The sequence below is a fragment of the Lepidochelys kempii genome, chromosome 1, assembly GCF_965140265.1.
Source record: "Lepidochelys kempii isolate rLepKem1 chromosome 1, rLepKem1.hap2, whole genome shotgun sequence".
Classification (NCBI taxonomy): Eukaryota; Metazoa; Chordata; order Testudines; family Cheloniidae; genus Lepidochelys; species Lepidochelys kempii.
The window spans coordinates 337915753-337941252 of NC_133256.1; the positions used below are offsets into that span (position 1 = coordinate 337915753).

The window sequence follows — 25500 nt, forward strand, 5'->3', positions numbered from 1 at the left end:
TCATTTTATTGGGTATGTTTTGTGTAATTCCTCTTGTGAGTTTGATTTAAAAAAAAAACAATTAAAAACAAAACGAAAAAAAAGGTAGGAGAACACACCTGTTTACAGTCACTATCCTTGAACCTTGTATAAGAATTTCAGGATCATTAAAATGTCAGTTATCTATTTTTACATAATTCAGAGGGATCTGTTGAAACATACTAAGCTATTGTGTAATGAGCAAGTTAGTCAGTTTGTACAAATCCCTTTCACGCTCTTTCCCCCACCAAAGTTATACATTGAAAAGTAAGGGAATAGCTTGTAAGATAAGGAAAAATAAATGTAATTCATTTTAACAGGCTTGTTACAGTCATTTATCATAAGAAAAGTTGGTAAAATACTTTTAAAAAATTATATAGAAAAACTGTTACCCACAAGGAACCACACTACCTGAAGCAAATATGCGGAGTAGTGGAGAGCACACCAAATAGGTCTGCATTCAATTATAATGAACTCTTTGGTGTTGATCATGTATCCTCACCATAATTACAAGGGCATTTGGTATTGGTATATTTTATTAACATACTACGTCGAGAAGATAAACCATCTAAACTTATTACTGTTGAGTATCTGATACAGGCTAGCAGTTAATGTTAAATACATTGGAGCTAAAGATAATTTCCAGATTCAGTACCACAATGACAGATTTCAGAGTAACAGCCGTGTTAGTCTGTATTCGCAAAAAGAAAAGGAGTACTTGTGGCACCTTAGAGACTAACCAATTTATTTGAGCATGAGCACAGCTCACTGAAAGCTCATGCTCAAATAAATTGGTTAGTCTCTAAGGTGCCACAAGTACTCCTTTTCTTTTTGCGAGTACCACAATGAAGGGTGTAAGGAGGAGGGTTAAAACCACTGGAAAAGTCATTTGAATCAGTGGGAGGCACCAGTGAATAGGATAAATAATAAAAATGAAACTGATTACTTCTGTAATAATGCCTTGCACTTTTAGGGCCCTACCCAAGGCCCACTGAAATCAATGGGAATCTTTTCTTTGACTTCATAGGAGTTGGATCAGACCCAAATATGTCTTGCATCTAGAGTTCGCAAAGTTCAAGTTATGCAGTGAATCGCTTACAGGATCTGCAACAGTGTTTGTTGTTGTGTCCCAGTCCCCAGATGTAACCCCTGGATAATTACTAGCATTTTGTTGAAGAAAATATGCTTAAAGGCTAAATATGCTTAAAGGTTAGATGGATGTCTTGATCTGTATGTATGAATATGTGAAATTTGGGATTGCTTTCCAGTTCTGAGGGTACTGTACTCACAGTTACAAGCTTTCATCACGTCACACTCCCCCTCATATCCGGCCTGGGTCAGGGAAACTAATGATCCAACCAGCGGACCAAATTTGGTGACGAATCGTGGTCATGTGCTACCTGAGGCACGTTGCTCATACTCTGAGGAGGAGGAGGAGGAAAAAGATGGATTCTGTCACTTCTGAATATTGAGCAAGTTTGTCTAGGAAAGGATTGCCATCAACTCCTGAAAGTGTGTGGTGTTTTGTTGCTAGGTATTTCAGATTCTAAACTTAGATACCTAGACCTAAAGAGAGACTTAGGGTTCTGTCAATAACTTAGAGAATAAGGAAACCCTGCAGTCCGTTTTTTAAGGAGTGCTGACCAGGGACTTCCAGATGGGTCTCCAGCTCAGGCAGAGACTGGAAAACTGAACTATATTTCTACAAATTTACATTGTTTCCTGCTTTCAGAATTAAACTAGTTTCTAAATGAGCAAAGTTCAAAATGGGACACCTGGAACTATACCTCTCCAAAAGTTTTGAATACGGTCTCTTTAGTTTGTGGTAAACACCAAAAAGAATTCTTAGCCAAGAGTGTGGCTGTGAAGATGATGTGTTTCAGGAACAACGTATAGTGAAGCTGCTTGTTCAAATTCACTTGTTTATTATTAGTTGGAATGCTGGCTGTAGGCTGCAATGGATAATACTTGTGTGTAGGCTGAAAGACGCTTCTTTTGAACAAACACAATCTTTGTTTGAATGATTGTGCTTCCCCCTTTTCTAATTGCAGTGATTCCATTATAGCTATGTGGACTACAAAATGACTTGGCTATCTGAAGCAGTTGGAAAAGAGGAAAGAGAAATTTAGCATGTTTTACGCCACTTACTATTTACTTGATACAGTAATATGATCCAAAAATAAATGAATTTATGACATGAAGACTAAGACAATGTATAATTACCAGGACCAGACAGGAAATCAAAATCTAAAGAATGGTAAAATATTTTAATTTAAGTGCTTTAATTTAAGAATCTATAATTCTTATTTAGCTTCCTTAAGAATTAGAAGAGGTTGTTTACTATCCTAGCATATCTAATTTCTGTTTTACTTTGCCGATGGACATCTAATAGTACTAAAATAAAGCACCCTGGCTTTAACAATAGAAATTTGAAGAAATGTAATTTAAATTTTAATACCATTTCTTTTCTGACAAATCTTATTATTTAAGTGGTATTTCAACTTTTTTCCAACCTAATTTTAACTTGTTTTCACAGCTCAGAAAATCTGCCTTTGAAGTAAGTGTGTGTGTGTGTGTGTGTGTGTGTGTGTGTGTGAAATAAATACAGTAAAAGGGGTTTAATATTTTGGTACAGTCCCAACACCTGTTTAGAACAGCTTTAGTGTGTGTGTGGTGTGGGGGGACAGGATATTTGCCATGATAAATTATTATTTTTAAAATGGAGAGACAAGGTGGGTAAGATATTTTTTTATTGGACCAACGTCTATTGGTGAGAGAGACAAGCTTTTGAGCTACACTGAGCTCTTCTTCAGGTCTGGGAAAGGTACTGACAGTAAAGGTACTGTCACAGCTAAATACAAGATCAAATAAATTGTTTAGCATAAATAGTTAGCACATATTCTAGGGACCATTCAAGGTACAGTGGCCTGTTAGCACCTCTTTGAGTCATAGGACAAAAAGGAGGGTTGGTTAGTGTGTTACAGATTGTTTGAAATGAGTCATAAATCCAGTGTCTCTATTTAGTCCATGATTTTTAGTGTCTAGAAAAGTAATGAATTTAAGCCCTCAGGCTTGTCTTGTGAAAATGTTGTGCAGGTTTCCTTTGAGGATGACGACTGATAGGTCAGATATAGAGTGATCACTTTGTGAAAAATGTTCACCCACCAGTGATACGGTGTTTTTGTCTTATATCATTTTCCGGTGTGACTTTATTTGAGAGCATAGTGATTCTCTAGTTTCACCCACGTAGTTGCTATTGAGTCATTTAATGCACTGGAAAAGGTACAGCATGTTATGATAGGCATGTGTAGGACATATGGATCTTGAAGGGTGTGTTGGGCAGGGTGTTGATCATTGTAGCAGTGGTGATGTGTCTTGAGACTTTGTATCTGTTGTTCTGGCAGGGTCTGGTGCCATTTTGAGTTGGTGTGTCCTATTCTGTGGGGAGCTTGCTTCTGATGATGAGCTTGGCGAGGTTGGGGGATTTTTGAAGGCCAGGAAAGATTTCTTTCAGGATGGGGTCCCCATTGCATAGGAGGAGTTGTAATTATTTCACCTGATCAACATCCTCTACAGCAAACAGGGAAAGATTAAGAATGAGCTCTCAAAACTGGATACTCCCACTGAAAGCATCCGATGAAGTGAGCTGTAGCTCACGAAAGCTTATGCTCAAATAAATTTGTTAGTCTCTAAGGTGCCACAAGTACTCCTTTTCTTTTTGCGAATACAGATTAACACGGCTGCTACTCTGAAACCTGTAATTATTTCATGATACTCCATATGGGTTCCAGTGTGGGTGGTAGGTGACAACAAGAGGTATGCGGTTGGAGGGGGTTTAATTTCTGTATTGAATCAGATTCTCTTGGGGTATTTTGATTGATGTGATTTACTTCTGTGGTGCAGTGTCCTTGTTTGTTGAAGGCGGTTTTGAGTGCATTACGGTGGACACCTTGGATTTTCTCCTTGGAGCATATTCTGTGGTATCTGAATACCTGGCTGTAGATAACAGATTTCTTGGTGTGTTTGAGGTGGTTACTGGATCTGTGAAGGTAGGTATAGTGATCCGGGGGGTTTCTTATAGATGGTTGTCTGTAGGGTTCCATGGTTGAAGCTGATCGTGGTGTCCAGGAAGTTGACTGGGAGTGTTGGAATGGGAGTGTTCCAGAGAGAGTTTAATAGATGCATGGTGGCTGTTGAAGTTGTGGTGGAAATCTGAAGGAGTTTGTCATCTGTCCAGAGGATGAAAATGTAATCGGTGAATCTCAGGTGTTTAATTGGTTTTGTTGTATTTGTTCAGAAATTTTTCTTCAAGGTGGCCCATGAGGCAGTTGGCATATTGGGGAACCATCCTAGTACCTTTGGCTGTTCCCGTGGTTTGGACAAAGTTTTGTTTTTAAATGTAAAATGATTGTGGTTGAGGATGAAATGGATGAGTTTGGCGATTGTCATGTAAATATTTGAGGCAGCCAGCTATGCCGTTATTGTGAAGGATGTTGGTGTACAGGGAAGTGGCAACCACCCCTTCTCCCTGTCCCCTGACTGCCCCCTGCCACCCCATCCAACCCCTCCTCTCCTTCTTGACTGTCCCCCCCGGGACCCTTGCTCCCATGTTCCCTGCCCTCTGACCGCCTGGACCCCTATCCACACCCGCACCTCCTGACCACCACCCCAAACTCCCCTGCCCTCTATCCAACCCTCCCTGCCCCCTTACTGCGCTGCCTGGAGCACCGGTGGCTGGCGGCATGGCTGCACCAGGACAGGCAGCCGCGCTGCCTGGATGGAGCCAGCCACTCACTGTGCAGCACAGAGCACCAGGTTAGGCCACGGATCTGCAGCTGCCCTGCCTGGCAAGAGCTCGCAGCCCCACCGCCCAGAGCATTGTACCAGCGGCGCAGTGAGCTGAGGCTGCGGGGGAGAGGGCTAGCCAGCCGGGCAGGAGAGTCCCGGGGGCCGGATGTGGCCTGTGGGGCCATACTTTGCCCACCTCTGCTCTAAATGCTGCAGAGTTTGTGGAGGAAGTCAGTTGTGTCCTGGAGGAAGCTTTGTGTGGTGAGTGGTTTGAGGATGGTTTCCAGGAATTCTGATATTCTTCGGTCAGAGTGCATTGGCCAGTTATATCAGTTACTCACTGTAAAGTACTGTGATTTTAAAATAGGAAGGGAGAATGAATATTATTGTCATTAAAAGAACCCTCTGATTTGACCACACAGTTTAAAAAAAAAAACCCAAACCCTCCAAACATCATTCTGAGATGAGCTTTGAATGTGGTGTTGCAGATGCAGAACAGCTGTTAATAGTGCCTGCAGTTAGTAGTTTATACCAATGCAACTGGCTGTTTGTGCTGTGGAATGTGCAAGCAAGCAAGAATTTGAGTGAAGTAATGGGAAATAACTTTGCATCTTCCATGGCTCTTTGGTTCCTTTTTACCCCTGCAGCTGCAAATGAATCATGGTGAGAAAATGACAAGATAGTGGGGCACTCCTTTTCAATATATATGAAATAATATGATCCTTTAAAGTTATTGCACCTTTCATCTGAGCACCTTGAAGTTTACAGAACTAAATTAACTTAGTCTTTCAACAGCTAATTATAACTAGCAGATGGAACTGAAGGCACAGAGAAGTAAGTAATAGTGAATCACTGGCAGAGCTGAGATTATAACCTAGTTCACTTAATTCCCAGCCCAGTGCTCTATGATAGTCTTTTGTTTCCAGGGTGGTAGGGCAGTTTTTGGACATCTTAAAATTCAGTTTTCAGAGGAACAGCCGTGTTAGTCTGTATTCGCAAAAAGAAAAGGAGTACTTGTGGCACCTTAGAGACTAACCAATTTATTTGAGCATGAGCTTTCGTGAGCTACAGCTCACTTCATCAGATGTTTACCGTGGAAACTGCAGCAGACTTTATATACACACAGAAATCATGAAACAATACCTCCTCCCACCCCACTGTCCTGCTGGTAATAGCTTATCTAAAGTGATCAACAGGTGGGCCATTTCCAGCACAAATCCAGGTTTTCTCACCCTCCACCCCCCCACACAAATTTGTGTGGGGGGGTGGAGGGTGAGAAAACCTGGATTTGTGCTGGAAATGGCCCACCTGTTGATCACTTTAGATAAGCTATTACCAGCAGGACAGTGGGGTGGGAGGAGGTATTGTTTCATGATTTCTGTGTGTATATAAAGTCTGCTGCAGTTTCCACGGTAAACATCTGATGAAGTGAGCTGTAGCTCACGAAAGCTCATGCTCAAATAAATTGGTTAGTCTCTAAGGTGCCACAAGTACTCCTTTTCTTTTTTTTAAAATTCAGTAACTTTCTTATAACTTTAATTGCAAAAAATTCAATGCCGTGCTTCAGCAGCCCGTGCTGCTCATGTTACTAGGTCTTCTGTGCTTATTTGGATTAGTGTTCCGATTATGGCCCTACTAAAATCACGGTCCGTTTTGGTCAATTTCATGGTCATAGGATTTTAAAAACGGTAAATTTCATGATTTCAGCTATTTAAATCTGAAATTTCACAGTGTTTTAATTGTACAGGTCCTGATCCAAAAAGGAGTCACAAGGTTATTGTAGGAGGGGGTTGCAGTACTGCTGCCCTTACTTCTGTGCTGCTGCTGGCGGCCGCGCTGCCCTCAGAGCTGTGCAGCTGGAGAGTGGCAGGTACTGTCCAGGAGCCCAGCTCTGAAGGCAGAGTCACCGCCAGCAGCAGCACAGAAATAAGGATGGGTTGGTATGGTATTACTACCCTTACTTCTGCACTGCTGCGGGCGGGGCACTGCCTTCATAGCTGGGCGCCCGGCCAACAGCTGCCGGTCTCCAGCCGCCCGGCTCTGAAGGCAGCATAGAAGTAAGGGTGACAATACTGAGCGCCCAGTAACTCCCTTTGGGGTCAGGACACCCAATTTTAGAAACACTGGTCTCCCCCCTGAAATCTATATAGTATAGGGTAAAAGCACACAAAAGACCAGATTTCATGGCGGGAGACCAGATTTCATGGTCCATGATGTGTTTTTCATGGCCGTGAATTTGGTAGGATTCTAGTTATGATACTTGTAGCAGAGAATGAAATGTGGAACATTGATTGGAGGAGGCGAATCTGAGAAACTATAAATGACAATGGGTAGAGAAAGTGGGGTAGGTATCTTTTATCCATAGGGAAAGAGAGATACTAGTGTTACTCTCTAGGGAGAGAACATTGTGGTGTATTAAGTTTCTTGAAGGCCAGTTTATAAAATTATAAAGGATTAATAAATGATAAATAGTTGCTTTAATAAATGGTTAATCAGTTGCTATATATATATATACACTCCAACATGTCAATAGGTTACCTGTAGCCAGGGTTCAAAATCATCTATAATTTATAATCCTCTATAACACATACCACTCATATCTGTAACATGTTTATAGCATCTTTTAATAATTTATTCACTCTTTATGAACTACTTATAAAAGTACCCTTAATGTGAACAGGGATCCAGTCCTTAAATAAAAATGTATACATAGAACTGTTTTATAATCATCAAACAACTTGAGAAAATGTTGTGCTGATATATTGTCCCATCTACACAGTTGTGTTGTGTCTCAGCTTTCAGTATTCTTCTGAGGTAGCTGTGTGTGTGTTCACTGAAGGGCTTGTGAGATTGACATGTTCTGTTTTAGTTGTGTTAAATGTTAGACTTTGTAAATTACATTGCAGAGAGCTGAATTGTTTAAGTACCATTTCTCCTTCAGTGATCTTGTTCTTTGAATGGTTATCCTGAAAGGAAAAAACCCTTAATGGGGTGGGGGCGGGAGGGGGGACCCTTCATTATAGTACGTTCGCATGCAATCTTATTCCAGATTATTTTTTAAAAGTAGTGTGGTTTATTCTTTATTTTCATTTGACTACATTATTCTTCTCTGTTTCCTTAACTGATAAATATGGTTGCTGTACACATTTCAGTAGCTAAGTTGCTGCTGTGTTCTACTCCAGAGATAAATGCATTTCAGTTATATATTTATTTGTTTTACTACATCTCACTTGCTTTTGTTTAGCACCTTCTGTCCCTTCCTAGGTTCACTGGAATTTTCTTTTACTTTCCTAGAATACTTCAGGATTATCTATTTTTCCAGAGTTGTCTTCAGTTATCTGTCCCCTCTCTCCTTTTTCTCTTAAAAGCATTTCAGTGAGAACTGCTTGGTGCTCAGTTCTTTAAGAATCAGGTCACTTGTATAGGAGTCTAAATATGGATTTAGGAGTTTTAGCTAGAATTGCCAATTTTCTACTCTCACAAAACCAAACACCCTTGCCTTGCTCCTCCTCCAAGGCCCCATCCCCGCTCACTCCATCCTCCTGTCCTTCTGTCGCTTGCTATCCGCACCCTCACTCATGTGCTCATTTTCACTGGGCTGGCTTAGGGGGCCGAGGTGTGAGTGGGGTTGAGGGCTCCGGAGGGGGGTATGGGCTCTGGGGTGGGGCCTGGTATGAGGGGTTTGGGGTGCAGGAGGGGGCTCTGGGGTGGGGCAGGTGTTGGGGTACACGGTGTGTGTGTGTGTGGGCTCTGATATGGGGCTGGGATGAGGGAGTTGGGGTGCAGGAGGGGGATCAGGGCTGGGGCAGGGGATTGGGGTGCCGGGGGGGCCTTCAGGGAGGCACTTATCTCAAGCAGCTTCTGGAAGCAGCAGCATGTCCTCCTCCAGCTCCTACACGGAGGCTCGGCCAGACAACTCTGCGTACTGCAGACGCCTCCCCCACAGCTCCCATTGGCTGTGCGGAGCCCCCTGGCTGCCCTACACATAGAAGCCAGAGGGGGGACATGCCGGCTGCTTCCCGGGAGCCGCGGGGTGCAGAGGCTAGCAGGGAGCCTGCCAATACTGCTGCGTGGCGCTGTCACCCGGACAGTCAACGGCCTGGTCAGCAGTGTGAGGATCCCTTTTCGACTGTGTGTTCTGGTCGAAAACTGAATATCTGGTTACTCTAGTCTTTGCTTTTGTCAAGGTTCCTCCCCCACTCGGAACTCTAGGGTACAGATGTGGGGACCTGCATGAAAAACCTCCTAAGCTTATCTTTACCAGCTTAGGTCAAAACTTCCCCAAGGTACAAAATATTCCACCCGTTGTCCTTGGACTGGCCGCTACCACCACCAAACTAATACTGGTTACTGGGGAAGAGCTGTTTGGACGCGTCCTTCCCCCCAAAATACTTCCCAAAACCTTGCACCCCACTTCCTGGACAAGGTTTTGTAAAAAGCCTCACCAATTTGCCTAGGTGACTCCAGACCCTTGGATCTTAAGAACAATGAACAATCCTCCCAACACTTGCACCCCCCCCTTTCCTGGGAAATGTTGGATAAAAAGCCTCACCAATTTGCATAGGTGACCACAGACCCAAACCCTTGGATCTGAGAACAATGAAAAAGCATTCAGTTTTTTACAAGAAGACTTTTAATAAAAAATAGAAGTAAATAGAAATAAAGAAATCCCCCCTGTAAAATCAGGATGGTAGATATCTTACAGGGTAATTAGATTCAAAAACATAGAGAACCCCTCTAGGCAAACCTTAAGTTACAAAAAAGATACATAGACAGAAATAAGTTATTCTATTCAGCACAATTCTTTTCTCAGCCATTTAAAGAAATCATAATCTAACACATACCTAGCTAGATTACTTACTAAAAGTTCTAAGACTCCATTCCTGGTCTGTCCCTGGCAAGAGCAGCATATAGACAGACACAGACCCTTTGTTTCTCTCCCTCCTCCCAGCTTTTGAAAGTATCTTGTCTCCTCATTGGTCATTTTGGTCAGGTGCCAGCGAGGTTACCTTTAGCTTCTTAACCCTTTACAGGTGAGAGGAGCTTTCCCCTGGCCAGGAGGGATTTCACAGGGGTTTACCCTTCCCTTTATATTTATGACAGCTTTGAATATATTTTTAAAGAAAATCTTGTCCCGTATGTATAGGAAATCTATTTTATGTCAGTTTTAGAGGTATCTGTGATGGGTTGGATCACAGAAAACTCCTTGAGAACTGCAACTGATGTGCTGGGACTACCTCTAAGCCCATTTTCCCTGGCAGCTTGGGACTTCAGAACCCTGCTTGGTTGTGCCAGACATACTAGCCTGCTACAAACACAGACCCAGGTCTGAATCATGTCCCACACAAGCTGCAGGCTTAACTGAAAACAGCTTAAGAAGTGTTCCTGTCTTCAACTCAGATGCCCAGCTCCCAATGGGATCCAAACCCCAAATCCATTTTACCCTGTATAAAGTTTGTACAGGGTAAACTCATAAATTGTTCGCCCTCTATAACATTGATAGAGAGAAATGCACAGCTGTTCCCCCACCCCAGGTATTAATGCATATTCTGTGTTAATTAATAAGTAAAAAGTGATTTTATTAAATACAAAAAGTAGGATTTAAGTGGATCAAAGTAATGACAGACCGAACAAAATTAATTACCAGGCAAAATAAAATAAAACACGCAAGTCTAAGCCTGATACAGTAAAAGTGATTATAGATTAAATCTCACCCTCAGAGATGTTCCAGTAAGCTTCTTTTACAGACTATCCCCCTCCTAGTCTTGGTCCAGCAATCACTCACACCTCTGGAGTTACTGTCCTTTGTTCCAGTTTCTTTCAGGTATCCTTTGTGGGTGGAGAGGTATCTCTTGAGCCAGCTGAAGACAAAATGGAGGGGTCTCCCAGTGGCTTAAATAGAATTTCTCTTGTGGGTGGAGATCCCTTCCTCTTTCCTATGCAGAAACCTAGCTACAAGATGGAGTTTTGGGAATCACATGGGCAAGTCAAGTGTCCATGTATGACTCAGGACTTTACAGGTGGCAGCCATTGTTCACATGCTACCTTGAATGTCCTCAGGTAGACTTCTTATATGGATTGGAGTCTTCCAAGGTTCCATTGTCCATTAAGTGTTTCTTGATTGGGCACTTAACTTGCAAATTCCTTTATTAAGAAGCTGACCAAATGCCTTATTGAGGCAACTTAAAATCAAACAAGTACACAGCCAATATTCATAACTTCAAATACAAAAATGATACATGCATACAAATAGGATGAATATGTTCAGTAGATCATAAGCTTTGCGGAGATATGTTACATGGCATATGTAGCGCAAGACATATTCCAGTTATGTCATATATAGATTCATAAGCATATTTCCATAAAGCATTATGGGGTCCAACGTCACAGTAACTTAAATTTGAAGTTTTTGATTTGTTTTCCTCTGAGACCAATATGCTGGACTCCCTAACAGGTGGAGAAATACAAGAGTCTAAATATTTTTAAAACCTCTTCTAAAATATTGTTTTCGTTTTAAAATATGGCACATGCAGCAAACCTGGTTGTCATGGAAGTTTTATTGATATTCATTTGGGATGTCTGCCATAACTCACTTGTGGCTTTGTCACTCGTAAGTAATGCTGACATCCGAAACTCATTTGCTTTCCTTTTACAGAAGATCTATTTAGGCCTCAAAATGTGTTGCCTACATCTCTTGAATAAGGCTATGTAATGTTTTGCCTTCTATCATCAGCTTGTTTCATCAGGGTGTCCAATCCTACTTCCTGTTTTCAGAAGGTATTCTAACTCTTCCTGAAACAAGAGGATAATCCTACACCCCCAAGTGGGGGAACAGGGAGCAAAATAAGTTGTCTGTGCTAAATATTGCTCAGATAGCAGAGGAGGAAGCAGTTATACTGCTGATTATACCTGTTGTGATTAGGGTTGCCAACCCTCCTGGTTTTGCTGGGAGTCTCCTGGAATCAGGCTCTATCTCCCAGAGGCTACAGGAGCCAAACCAGGAAATTTTAGGTGCTAAAAGTCCGGCAGTGCAGCGGGGCTAAGGCAGGCTCCTATGGCCCCGGGAGTGTGTGGGGGAAGCAAGAGGTCTCCAGCACTGGGGGCAGCACGTGACTTGGTAGCTCCCATTGGCTGGGAACTGCAGCCAATGGGAGCTGCAGGGGTTGTGCCTGCTGCAGCGGGGCTAAGGCAGGCTTTCTGGCTGCTTCCTGGAGTGGTGCGGGGCCAGAGCAGCCAGGGAGCCTGCCTAAACCCCACTGTGCCGCCGGTGGAGCCCTCACCTCTCCTGCTCCCCAACCCCCTGCCCCATCCTGCACCCAAACTCCCTCCCAGAGCCTGCACCCCTCACCCCCTCCTGCACTTGAACCCTCGGCCCCAGTCCAGAGTCCCCACCTCATCCTGCGCTCCATCCCAGTGCCCCAGCAAGTGAGTGAGGAGAGTGAGAGATGGAGGGAGGGAGGCGGGGGCTTGGAGAAGGGGCAGGGGCAGGGTCTCGGGGAAGGGTGGGTGGGTGGGGCAGGAGTGTTTGGCTTTGTATGATTAGACAGTTGGCAACCCTAATTCTGAGGCCAGTCCACACCTACCCAGTTCAGCAGGCCTTACTTTCCCTTTGATTAATTTAAAAATAGAAGATGAGGCGCAAATAAGATAGCTGCTACTTTCTAATGCTCTGTATGAAGTTAGTTGGCAGTTGGAGTCCAGTTTTTTTGAATAAGTGAACACATCTAAAAATACTAGCACTAACTGGCACCTTTGTTGCCAGCCTCAGAAGAGAGGTCAAGTATTAAATGGGCTTGGAAGTTTTGGGTTTCTTCAGGTCAGGTTGGAGGCCCATTGGTACATTAGAAACCTGCACTGGTGGTATCAGTACTGTTCCTGTTCTGTGGATAAATAGGGGACTTAATCTTTGAAGCCTGTCAGTATATATCTGTAACGCGAAGTATAAACATATCTTTTTTCAACCTTTATTACTTAAGGTTAGCCTTTGGTTTTAATTTGAAAGTAGCACACAAATGTGGAAAAGTCAAATGTACAAGATGAGCTGCTTTATTTCTAAGTGTCATTCTCTGAGTGTTTTCCCTGCTAATATAAAAGGAACGTTCTCCTCTCCCCACCACTCCTCCATATTCCGTGTTTAGCTATTAAACATATACTCATGAATGATTATAAACTGGCTGTGATTAGAGCCTTTTAAATAACCAGGAAGTTTGTTTTTCATGTGTTTTTACCTGTGGATTTTTAAAAAAATATCTTTAAAGAAACAAAATCCAATCAATACCACAATGGACCATGACAAATGTCATTATTGTTAATCATCATTCATATATTTTAAGGCGACATGGAACTGTTATGTCTGTCATGGCCTCTATAATGTAGACCATTACTGTCACTTGGGGATTCCTATGTGTAGCTCACCAACTTTGTGGTTGAACTAAAATATGTCGTAGAAAGATAAGTCACTTCTTAATCTTCTCCTTGATTAAATAGATTGAGTTCCTTTAGTCTCTCATTGTGAGGAATGTTTCCCAGTTTTCCTTAATGTTCACAAATCATTCTTATAGTTCTTCTTTTTTCCCTTACTGTCTCCAATTTTTCAATTCCCCTTTAAAAGCATGGACACAGTATTTCACTAGTGATCTCACCAGTGCTGTACACAGGGGTAATATATTACTCCTTCTCAGTGTTACCTTGGTTAATACATCCAGGTATTGTGTGTGTTCTTTTTTGTGACATCATCATGGAGTAGGAGCTCATATTCTGGTGGCTATCTACAATGACTTTGTAGTCCCTTTTGAAGTCACTGTTTTCCAGAATACAGTCCCATATCCTGTGAGTATGGACTGCATTCTTTTCTTGAGTTAGGCTATGTAAAATATGTTTTGATTCTTTGCATCCAGCCATCCAAGTGACCCTGATTGTTTTGTGTCAGTGACCTGTCCTCATTGTTATTCACTCACTGCCAATCTTGGTCATATGCAACCTTGCTTAGGAATGAATTTATATTTTCGTCCAGGTCATTGATAAAAATATTGAATAGCATCATAAGAACAGATCCCAAAGGAACCTGATGAGTTGATAATGTCCCTTTACCAACTCGGATTGATAATTCCCCATTGTCAACCTCATCTGAAATCTTATCAGTTGGCCTTTGAATAAATCATTGATTTTTTTGAATAATGCAAATTTTAAATCAGAAAAGTTTAGAATGTTTTTAATCATAATTTTTTGTTGTAGATCTTCCATACAGTACTACGCCTAAGTGATTTTGTGAATTTTGCTTTTCATTGTGATAAAAGGTGGTAAAATTATTATTATTTTTTTTGGAATTGCGCAGATATTCAAAAATAACTTTTCTATCAGATTTCTGTTTTTAGATTTGACTCAATGCTGAGCCATTATGTAACTTCTAACTTGGAAATATTTAAGCACTCTTTCTGTAAGGAAGACCACGCTATGTCCTTTATCTCCCAAAATATAACCGGTTGTCCCCATTGCAAGCTGCTCTCCAATTTTTGTGTGTGGATGAATTAACATATAATTAAATTAGTTTGGTATAGCTTAATAGAAGGTTGAGAATAGGCCACTTCCACCTTAATTGAATTAGCTCGTTCGCACTGACCTTCCCCGTCCCCCCCCTTGGTAAGACAACCCGCATCTTTTCATGTGCTGTGTATTTATACCTGCTTACTGTATTTTCCACTCCATGCATCTGATGAAGTGGGTTTTAGCCCACAAAAGCTTATGCCCAAAAACATTTGTTAGTCATTAAGGTGCCACAAGGACTCCTCCTTGTTTTTATTGAAAAGGACAAGCTCCCTGGCCTGAGGAATTTACACTATAAATCACCCGATAACATGAGGAAATATGACTTCAGCAGCGATGGTGAGGAAAGGAGGAGAGCTATAACAAAGGGAATGGAATATAGTTTTGGAAGATGTGGGGAGGCTGTGGAAAAACATACCACAGCAGCATGAACTTTTGGTACTTCTGCCCTCAGTAAGGGAAGGTTCATTTGAATAGGGACATAGTTCTGCTCCCCAAAATGTAGAATTCATGTCTTGATCCTGTTTAGAAATACATTTCTAGAGTTTCAGGAGTGAAAGCAGGGTTCTACATCTTTACAATTGTCTGCCAAACAAAGATTTTGTCTTCTAAGGCTGGGATGTTGTAAAAACTTAAACTTAAAGTAGCATTTTTCAGAAACATAACTACAACGTTAAGCGAGAAGTTACTGTACAGGTACTGTATGTTGCCCGAAACCTTATTGCAGATGGGACACCTGCACGTTTTATTCTATCAGCTGTGGTTTTAAAAGAACAAAAAAAGAAAACCACCACATCAAATGCAAAACTTAATGTGTTAAGAATTTTCTAACAGCAATTACCTTTAACTGGCTCCTTGGTTAACATAGTAAAGCTTTTATTTTTTTTTCCTTTTTTATTAAGGGATACTTAACTCTCATTCATTGCTCATTACAATCCATTTGTTACAGTTAATCTTGTATTGAGTTAGGCATCAGTAAGAAAATGTGTTCTTCTCAAGACTGTTCTGCCTTTATTTGTAATCTGGTTAGTGGAAATATCTAGGAAAGCCATTGTCCTGGAAAATAGTCATAGTAAATCGCATAAGGAAATATAAGGATGGAACAAATATCGAAAAGTATGTCAATAAAAAGTCTCTTCTTGGAATATGATGCTTTTATGTAGAATCCCTTAAAATTTACCATTTTTCATGGCATATACTTTTGGAGTGTTCCCTTTCTAGAGAAATAATACACTACAACGATGCTCACTTCAAGGACTAAATGGTGAATGAAAATAGAGTTTTGAAATGAATGTATTTTTTAAATACCAAATCTTTTTTGACAGCTGTTTTTTTTCGTTTTTCAAAGTTTATTGCTATTTAAAAAAAAAAAAGATGAAAATCTTCCATTGGTGGAAGATTGTTTCCTTCATTAATTCTGATGCCATAACCATTTTTGAATTCGTTACTTGATCGTTGTCAAATGTTAGTTGGTAAGATATCTTAACTTTCTTTCATCTTACGTGCCTCCTTTACCACTGGAAAACTAAGGGTTGAGTTTACTTTTTACTTTGTGATTGGAGCCAGATAAGCTAGTCGAGTTGTTCATGCTCTCATTTTATTTTCTACTCCCTTCTCTCAGTCAACAAGATCCTTTCTAAGGGTATGTCTACACTACAAAATTAGGTCGATCTTATAGAAGTCGATTTTTAGAAATTGATTTTATACAATCAATTGTATATGTCCATACTAAGTGCATTAAGTCGGCGGAGTGCGTCCTCACCACCGTGGCTAACGTTGACTTTCAGAGCGTTGCACTGTGGGTAGCTATCCCACAGTTCCCGCAGTCTCCCCTGCCCTTTGGAATTCTGGGTTGAGCTCCCAATGTCTGATGGGGCAAAAACATTGTCGTGGGTGGTTTTGGGTACATGTTGTCAGTCGCCTCTCCCTCCGTGAAAGCAACAGCAGACAATCGTTTCGCGCCTTTTTTCCATACAGATGTCATACTGCCGTCAGCAGACGGTGCAGTAGGACTGCTAACCGTCATGATCATCCACCGCTTCTGCTGCAACTCTGCTCTCCTGCTTTCCTGGTACCATGAACCCACCTCTCAGGTCCTCTCGTCGTTCTGTATAAATATCTTATTCTCGTGGCATCCGTTGTCATCCACCACTTCTGCTGCAACTGTGCTCTACTGCAGACGCTGTACTATGGCAAGCATGGAGCCCATTCAGTTCACCGCTGCTGTTGTGAGCATTGCAAACACCTCGCACATTATCCTGCAGTATGTGCAGAACCCGCAAAAGCAGGCGAGGAGGCGACGACAGTGCGATCACGATAGTGATGAGGACATGGACACAGACTTCTCTCAAAGCACGGGCCCTGGCAATATGGACATCATGGTGGCAATAGGGACAGGCTCATGGAGTGGAACGCTGACTCTGGGCCTGGGAAACAAGCACAGACTGGTGGGAGCGCATAGTGTTGCAGGTCTGGGATAATTCCCAGTAGCTGCGAAACTTTCGCATGCGTAAGGGCACTTTCATGAAACTTTGTGACTTCCTTTCCCCTGCCCTGAAACGCAAGGATACCAAGATGAGAGCAGCCCTTACAGTTGAGAAGTGAGTGGCAATAGTCCTCTGGAAGCTTGCAATGCCAGACAGCTACTGGTCAGTTGGGAATCAATTTGGAGTGGGTAAATCTACTGTGTGGGCTGCTGTAATCCAAGTAGCCAATGCAATCACTGAGCTGCTGCTATCAAGGGTAGTGGCTCTGGGAAATGTGCAGGTCATAGTGGATGGCTTTGCTGCAATGGGGTTCCCTAACTGTGGTGGGGTGATAGATGGAATGCATATCCCTATCTTGGGACCTGACCACCTTGGCAGCCAGTACGTAAACAGCAAGGAGTACTTTTCAATGGTGCTGCAAGCACTGGCGGATAACAAGGGATGCTTCAACAACACCAACGTGGGATGGCCAGGAAAGGTGCATGACACTCACATATTCAGGAACTCTGGTCTGTTTGAATAGCTACAGGAAGGAAATTACTTCCCAGACCAGAAAATTACCGTTGGGGATGTTGAAATGCCTATAGTTATCCTTGGGGACCTAGCCTACCCCTTAACGCTATGGCTCATGAAGCCATACACGGACACCCTGGACAGTAGTAAGGAGCAGTTCAACTGTAGGCTGAGCAAGTGCAGAATGGTGGTAGAATGTGCATTTGGACATTTAAAAGCTTGCTGGCACAGTTTACTGACTAGGTTAGACCTCAGCGAAACCAATATTCCCATTGTTATTGCTGCTTGCTGTGTGCTCCACAATATCTGTGAGAGTAAGGGGGAGATGTTTATGGCGGGGTGGGAGGTTGAGGCAAATTGCCTGGCGGTCAGTTACGCACAACTGGACACCAGGGCGATTAGAAGAGCACACCTGGGCGCCCTGTGCATCAGAGAAGCTTTGAAAACCAGTTTCATGACTGGCCAGGCTACGGTGTGACAGTTCTGTTTGTTTCTCCTTGATGAAAACCCACCCCCTTGGTTGACTCTCTACTTCCCTGCTAAATTTGACCTAAACTCGTAGTGTAGACCAGGGCTAATGCTCTGACCCCAGTGCTACAGTGAAATGTTACTTCAGTTAGCTGGAAGGCTCCATCTCCTCGCATGTGTCAGACCTATCATCCTGATGTGTCATGCTGTTCCCGCTGCACTAGCTCTTTCTTGCCCTAGCTTCAGTTCCTGATATGACCCGTCTCTTCCTTCACTGCTTCCTTGGGAATAGCCAATGTCCTAAGAGTTCATTCGAGTGCTGCTACTTTAATAGTTCTGGTGTATTCTAATCCTGCAACTTTATGAATCTTGGGAATTACTCATACACTGTTAATTTTAAATTTTTTTTAGAAGTGGTAATAACGTGTATTGTAGCATTACTTGCAATATCTGAGTTCTTAAGGGTAAGGCACCTGTGGTAGTTGTAGCCCTGAGGCGTTCAGTCTTCCAGTTCTTTTCAAGATTTAAACGTCCATCTTCTGGAAAGGTTGGAGAAAATACTTCAGCATTGGCATGCCAACCCTTTTCCACATAAGATAGCATTGTAACATCTCAAATCATGATGGATGTAATTTTAAAAAGGAGAAAATCAATGAATGAAGTACTATGGTTAGTGAAAGTTGTGAAAGAATCACAAAAACTCAGTAGTGGTATCTCAGAAGTTCCTAATGCATCTTATCGCAAGAAGCTTTAGCTCTTCCGTTTCTTATAATTGTATAGAAATAAAATATGTTGTTAAATTGCAGGTTTGAGAGTTGAAGTTACATCTGTTCAGCAGTTGGAGTAGTGCACAATTTTATTGATCTTGAACAATATTCAGATTGTTACTTTTCAGGTTATACCACCATATTTCATTTCACTATATTTATTTTGGTACTCCTAGGACCTAATGTCTGTGTGATAAGATTTATTCTCTAATTATTTTTCAACAATTCTCGATTACAGAGAGAGTAAACCTCAGTTACATTTTATTTTAATCCTGAACAGATTCAGATGCCGAACAGGATGCTGCTATCAAACTTGCCCAAGAACGAGCTGAGATAGTTGCCAAGTATGACAAAGTAAGTGCTCCTGTTAATAGTGTAATTTTGGCATTGACTATTAGAAATTGAAATGTGGTCTTCCTCTGGCAAGTTCAAAAATAAATAGCCTTCTCTAAAATATTCTGTGTGATATTCTGCATCGTGTTCAGTACACATTAACATTAGGAGAGCTTGCTTTATTTTTTTTCTATGTGTTTTTGGTGATGGTTTGATGATCTTAAGTTTCAGATGTATGTAAGTTGCTTCAGGACTATTTTAACATTTTTGTCATTTTTCTTTCACTTGTATTGAGGTGCCTGTGTCTTACATCCAGTAGGGTTTTATTTATTCTGATTGATGCTTTTTAGTCAAACCAAGGTATTGATCTAGAGACACTATTTTTTTTTGAGGATACACATACTTTAACTCTTTATTGATGCATGATAATATAAATTTAATGCTAAATCAGTAATGGCAATCAAAAAGGAAAAAAAAAACCACATTGATTTGCTATTGTAACCTATTTTATATAAAGAAAATAATTTCAGCCTGTGATGTTTTTGAACCATATAGCAAGTAAGACTGTCATATAATATAACTGGATTATGCATGCCTACATCTTACTCGCATAGTCTTATCACAGTATCATTGGTAGCCATACTACATGCTAAACCAGTGATACTCAGACCTCAGTGGTTCAAGAGCCAAATTAGTGATCAACATTACTCAGCAGAGCCACAGTAGTACTTGGCTATAGTAATATATGCATATTTAAATGGTATGACAGGGGAAATACTTAGTTACATGCACACATATTTATATCTATAATACATCTATATCTATAAAATAGTAGTATATATTATTCTCACAGCAAAGAAGTTAATAACTTAGTGCAGGTTGATAACTTAATTGGTTAGTAACATAATAAAAGCATCCTTATTGGTTAATAGCTTAGACTGGTTAATAATTAAATCACACAGTGTTTTAATATGTGTTGCAAAGAGCTGCAGGAGACTCATTAAAGAGCCATTTGTGGCTCCCAAACCTCAGTCTAAGCCCTGGTCTACACTGGGGTGGAGGGGGGTAGTTGTCGATCTAAGTTACGCAATTTCAGCTATGTGAATAACATAGCTGAAGTCGACATACTTAGACCTACTCACTGCAGTGTCTTCACTACGGTGAGTCGACTGCTGCCACTCCCCTGTCAAATGTGCCTGCGCCTCTCGCAGCGGTGGAGTACAGGAGTCGACAGGAGAGCGCTTGGGGGTTGATTTATCGTGTCTAGATTAGACATGATAAATTGACCCCCACTGGATCGATTGTTTCACACCAATTCAACGGGTAGTGTAGACATACCGTGAGTATGTACTGTGCTAGACGGTAATTTGTGGAGGTAAGGAAACATCATGCAAAATTTTATATAAAGTAAAGCTGTATCTATATAATGTGGAATATGTATGATTTTAAGGGAGCCATAGGGATTTTCTTTTCATGGACATTTGTTTTGTAGCAATAGCTTTAGTACAAAGTTGGTAGCAATCATGGCTGAAAGACTGTTTAGTTATAGTGGTGCAGCAGTGCCACTATAGTTGAGGTTGCATCACATCATCTGTTTAAAGGTTGACCTTGCTAAGTAAACTAGAATAGACAAACTTTTTCAGGTTTCTTTGAAAGTTGGTGTGCCTCTGAAGTGTGCAGGCTAGCATTAATGACTTAAATGTGGAGTCATTTGAGCCAGGGGTTCCAGATATGTAAGCTCAGAACAAAATAGAAACTTAAAAAAATGGCTAAGTGGTGTGTGTGTGTGTGTCTGTTTTTTTTCAATATATATTTTATTTTACTTTATTTTCATTGTACAGAGCTAGAGGTCAAACTGTTGATATGATGACAAGGAACCCAGCAGGTCAAAATGGTTCTAATCTGTCACATTTTACCCAAGGTAGTGCACTAAATCTTTGGGTACCCATGCTGAAAACAGTATTTAAGAAAATATAAATTTTTAATATTATGCATGCATCAATACAGAAAATCAGCTAGAAGGTTAATGTTCTTGCCATTTTATAAGCTTTAAAACTTGATTCTTGTAAGCACTCTAAAATCTGAATAGTTACTTGTATTACACTGAAATTTAGTGCCCCTCATGGGGAGCAGGGGACAGGACAGCATTAGGAATTCAAATTCGCAGTCATTCAGCCAAGGAGTTCCTGAATTGCAGGCACTTTCAAAAATTGTTTCCTAGTGCTGTCTTGTACTGAGACACGTTAATGATTGGATGAATCACGATGGCTGTGAACTTACCCGTCAATTAATATAATTAAGGATAAGTTAATCACAAGCCCCCACCTAAGACAAAAGCAGTTTTTTTTTTTAAAACTGAGCAGCTGGAGGTTGCTACAATTTGTGAGTCAGGAGTGGCAGTTTTATTTTGTGGGGAATGTAATTGAAGTCTTCCAGTGGGAAGGGAAATTTGGATATGTAATACATCCTGGGAGGGGAGGGGCATTAGGGGATGAAGAAGTGGGGGGTTAGGGGAATAGAGATTTGGGGTTCCAGCAAGGGGAGGTGGCTATCAGGAGGGAGATAAATGGGGATGATGTAGGAGGCAAGAGAGGGTGGGGGCACACTCCCTAGCTCTTCCAGTGTACCCCAACCTTCCTGCACCCTAATCTTCCTGCACCAAACACTCTGCCAGTGTACCACAACTCCTGCACCCCACAGCGTCAGTGGACTTCAAGCTTCCTGCATCTCAACCCTGCCAGTCCGCTCCAGACCCCTGCATTCCAGCTCCCCATTCTCTCCACAACTCTGCGAGTGCACCCCAAACCCCTGCACTTCCAGCTCTACCATGATTCTGGTGGTCCATTCAATATTCTGGGAGACAAGAATTCTTATAAAATTAGCCATCACAGCTGGCGCTAATGGAGACCGTTTCCAGCACCTTTATCACAGGGGTTATTGAATGTATAGGCATCAAAGACTGGCCTTACCCATGGAGGAGGCCTGGGCAAGTCAGTGCTGAGGCATACTGGCTGTCAGAATGGCACCTGTCATGAACAACAAGGATGTGTGTGCATACACTCTCATCAGCTTTGATTTATCATTAGAAATTGCCATCTTCTGTATCACTCAGGCTTGTATGTAACCTTGGGGAAATCTTCGTCGCCTCCCTCTCACTCCTCATATGCAGACAGTATCTAAATGTGGCTGCTCTTCATTCACATATGTCTAAGACTCATCATTTTCTTTCCGCCCATACAGCTAAAATGCTGCATGATCTCCCATCTTCACGACTTCTGCCACATCCACCACTTCCTCAGACCTCTGTGACAAACATATTACTCCCACCCATTCTACAAAATGCAGCTGCTAAAATAATTTTTCCCTGTTGATCAGTCCATATCATTCCCTCCCTTTTTAATCTCTCCACTAGCTCTCCCTTGTCCACCACATCAAGTTAAAGACACATCTTGTCCTTCAAAGCCTTTTAAAATATTGTTCCTCACTACTCATCTGTTCTTCTTTTACCACATTGCACTCCAACTCCACCAGTGACCTTAAGGGTTGTATGAAAAAGACAACCTGATGAACTCTTGTGCAGTGGAAATACTGTTTACAAGAGTTAAGTTGGTGGGATGGTTGTGGAGCTTTCTCATCCTTTGTAGGTCAGGTTGGGAGTTCTGTGGTGGTGTTCTGGGGGACAGATATAGAATATGCCTTTAACTACAGAACTCATGTCCTGTCTTTTTAAGTTTTAGATCAGCTTGCTATGTGGTGCCATAAGCCTTCATTGTTGCCTCCCTTTCTCTTTTTAGGGACGAGAGGGTGCCCAGATTGAACCTTGGGAAGATGCAGACTACCTTCTTTACAAAGTCACAGATAGATTTGGTTTTCTACAGTAAGTTGCTAGTTTGAAAAGGAAATAAGATTAAAAGTTTGTTACATCAAAAAATACTAATAAGTTGTATGCCTAATTGGTGAAAGTATTGATTGCGTAGTTGTAATAGAACTGCTGTGAGAACAGAATTACATTTAATGTATACATTTTAAATGGTCTTGCATTGTGGTTTTTCTGTGTATTCCCAGCTTTTTTCATTCTATGATTGAAATTGATCTGTTGTTGGGAATAGAAAGGTTTTGGACTATTTTATTTGGGTGTGAATGTTGTATTTAGTTACAGTGCATCTGAGTTAAGATTTGATAAGTTATTTGTATTTTTTGAATTACAATTAAAATTTGCAATGTTATTGTAGCCATGTTAGTCTAAGAATATTAGAGACTTGAAGAAAAAAGCTCCGTGTAAGTGCAAAAATTTCTCTCTCACCAATGGAAGTTGGTCTGATAAGATATTACTTCACCTAGTTTGTCTCTCTAAAATTAAAATTGTAATATACATATAAAATACTTGAAAAGTGAAGATCAGAAGTTTTGAAGCCCTAGAGAGGGAAGCTTCTTTTTATGTTTTTACTAATTTTTCCATCTTTTTCATTTTAAAAAGTGTAGGAAATTCCATACAAAATTCTACACTAATAAAGGAAGATCCTGACTCTGCAAAGACATATGCCTATGGTTCAGGTTATTCACTGACTAGTCCCATTAAAGTTATTGGGACTGTTCATATTGTGTAAAGTTAAGCTTGAGCATAAGTCTTTGCAGGGATGGGGCCTAAAATTTCATAATTAAGCACTCAAAATCAGGAAATGCCAGAATCCAGATTGTGTGCACTCCTGGTGCATTCCAATATAGACTTGATCACATACTATTTATTAAAAAAATAAATTAAAATACAGGATTAAATTGTAGTATGTGATATTGTAAGTAAAGACCAGTATAAGAAATGTACAAAAGGAGGCAGAGGGAAGATTGGTATTTCTTCACTTTTCTGTATACAGTAACACAGTCATGACAGTCTGTTAACATTGTCAGTTAACATTGACTTCATAGAGGACTGGATCAGGACATAAATAAGCCTCAAGACCTGGAAATGTCTTTACCAAAGCTGCCTGTGTTCCATTAGTGCCTTTAGATGGATGTAAGAGTATATTATTAGAAGACCAATTTACAGATACTGAACAGCACTGAATGATTTGCTAACCTTTCTACTAGCCAGTCAGGATTCTTCAGCATTTTTAGGCCATGTCTACACTACAAACTGTGGTGGATGCAAGTTATGTTGGCATACAGCCACTGAAGATTTTATATCGCTTGGGCTTTTGCATACTTGGCTGCTTGTGTTGGTGCTGGTGTACTCACCAGGGGTGCTTGTGTCAATGCAAACTGTGGTGCATCATGGGTAAATGTCCCAGTGTGCCACATACCACCATTGGGTACAGTGCTTTTTGGGAAATTTTTTCCACGTGTTGTGGGATAGAAATGACTTGCCCAGGAATTTCTGAGAGCTAGGGGTCAAGTTCCAAGCATGCAGCTTTTTCCATCTCAGAATACCATTCATATTCCATAATTTTCATGCCTTTAAAAAAAAAAAATCCCACAAATCCACATGGCACTTTTCTGTCTCTGCAATCTCTGACAGAAGCATGGAGCCCACAGAGCTTTGCAGTATTCTCGTGAACATTGCAAATACAGGATTCATGATTCTCCTGTGTTTGCAGACCTGCAGAATGTACTGCAATAATGAGGGATGTGAGGATTTCTTCTAGGTCAGTTTGCTGAGGGACATAGAGACAAACAATTCAAGGCTATTGGTGGTGTTCCTGGAGCAGCTGCAAACCAGTCCGTACATGGCACTTCACTGAGAAACAAGCACTGACTGGTTCTCCATGCAGTCAGTCATATTGCCCCACCAAGCCCTTTGTTCGCGGTCTGACGCAGCACTGGTTTATGGGATCTCACAGAATGTGTCCTCCCTAATCCTCTTCTTTCTCTTCCTCCTCAGTGTTCTGCATAGGTTGACCATAGCTCTACGCTGTTCAGGATGTGGTTTCACTGTGTCGCTGTAGCAGGGTATTTGTCAGCTGGAGACAAATTTGAGCATAGACACATGCACAAATAAGTTCATGTAGGTGACTTATGTCAACCTAACTTTATAGCATGGACTAGGCCTTAGCGTTTCATGGAAAATTTGTCCAACGGTGTTAAAAAAAAAAAATAGTTCAGAAATTGGGAAGTCTAGATGGTTTGCTGGCTGGTGAAGACATTATTTAAAAGACCTAATAAATATGTTCTCATAGCATTCTTCCTCACTTCCTGACCATACTGTTCTATGTTGTTACAAGCTGTTAATTAGCTGTCAAATTTTGCCTTGGGGGTGGTTTTGCTTCATTAGTGGTGGGTGAATTGCTTCATTATTCCAGAGTTGGGTGAATTGATTCTTGCATATCTGGTTTATAAAGTGTTTTTGAGTCAAGTGGGATGAAAGATGGTGTACTTTATAAACTACTATTGTTACATTGCATGTATTTTGGGTAAAAAAGAGAAACACACATACATGGGTGGCGCGAAAGAAAAATTATTTCTTGTTGCTTTCCTAGGGCCTAGATCAAAGATCACTGAGGTCATGGAAAAAGTTTCCCATTGACTTTAAGAAGAGCTGAATCAAACTGCTGGAAATTTACAAACAGATTCTACAGTTAGGCATCGCTTAT

General features: G+C 41.2%; 1 protein-coding gene across 9 annotated transcripts in view; it reads left to right on the plus strand.

Moving 5' to 3' along the window:
- The window catches only part of USP6NL (USP6 N-terminal like), a 216290-nt gene that overhangs the window by 82326 nt on the left and 108464 nt on the right, over positions 1-25500 (plus strand). For 7 of the 9 annotated variants that reach the window (XM_073328781.1, XM_073328776.1, XM_073328777.1 and 4 more), the window contains 2 exons: positions 18864-18937; positions 22711-22793. The exons of 1 other annotated variant lie outside the window; for it this stretch is intronic. In XM_073328781.1, the coding sequence (XP_073184882.1) occupies positions 18864-18937; positions 22711-22793 (157 nt within the window). Of the gene's footprint in view, positions 1-16333; positions 16950-18863; positions 18938-20757; positions 20838-22710; positions 22794-25500 lie in introns of those variants that run through there. One more of the 9 variants, XM_073328782.1, reaches the window with a different exon arrangement.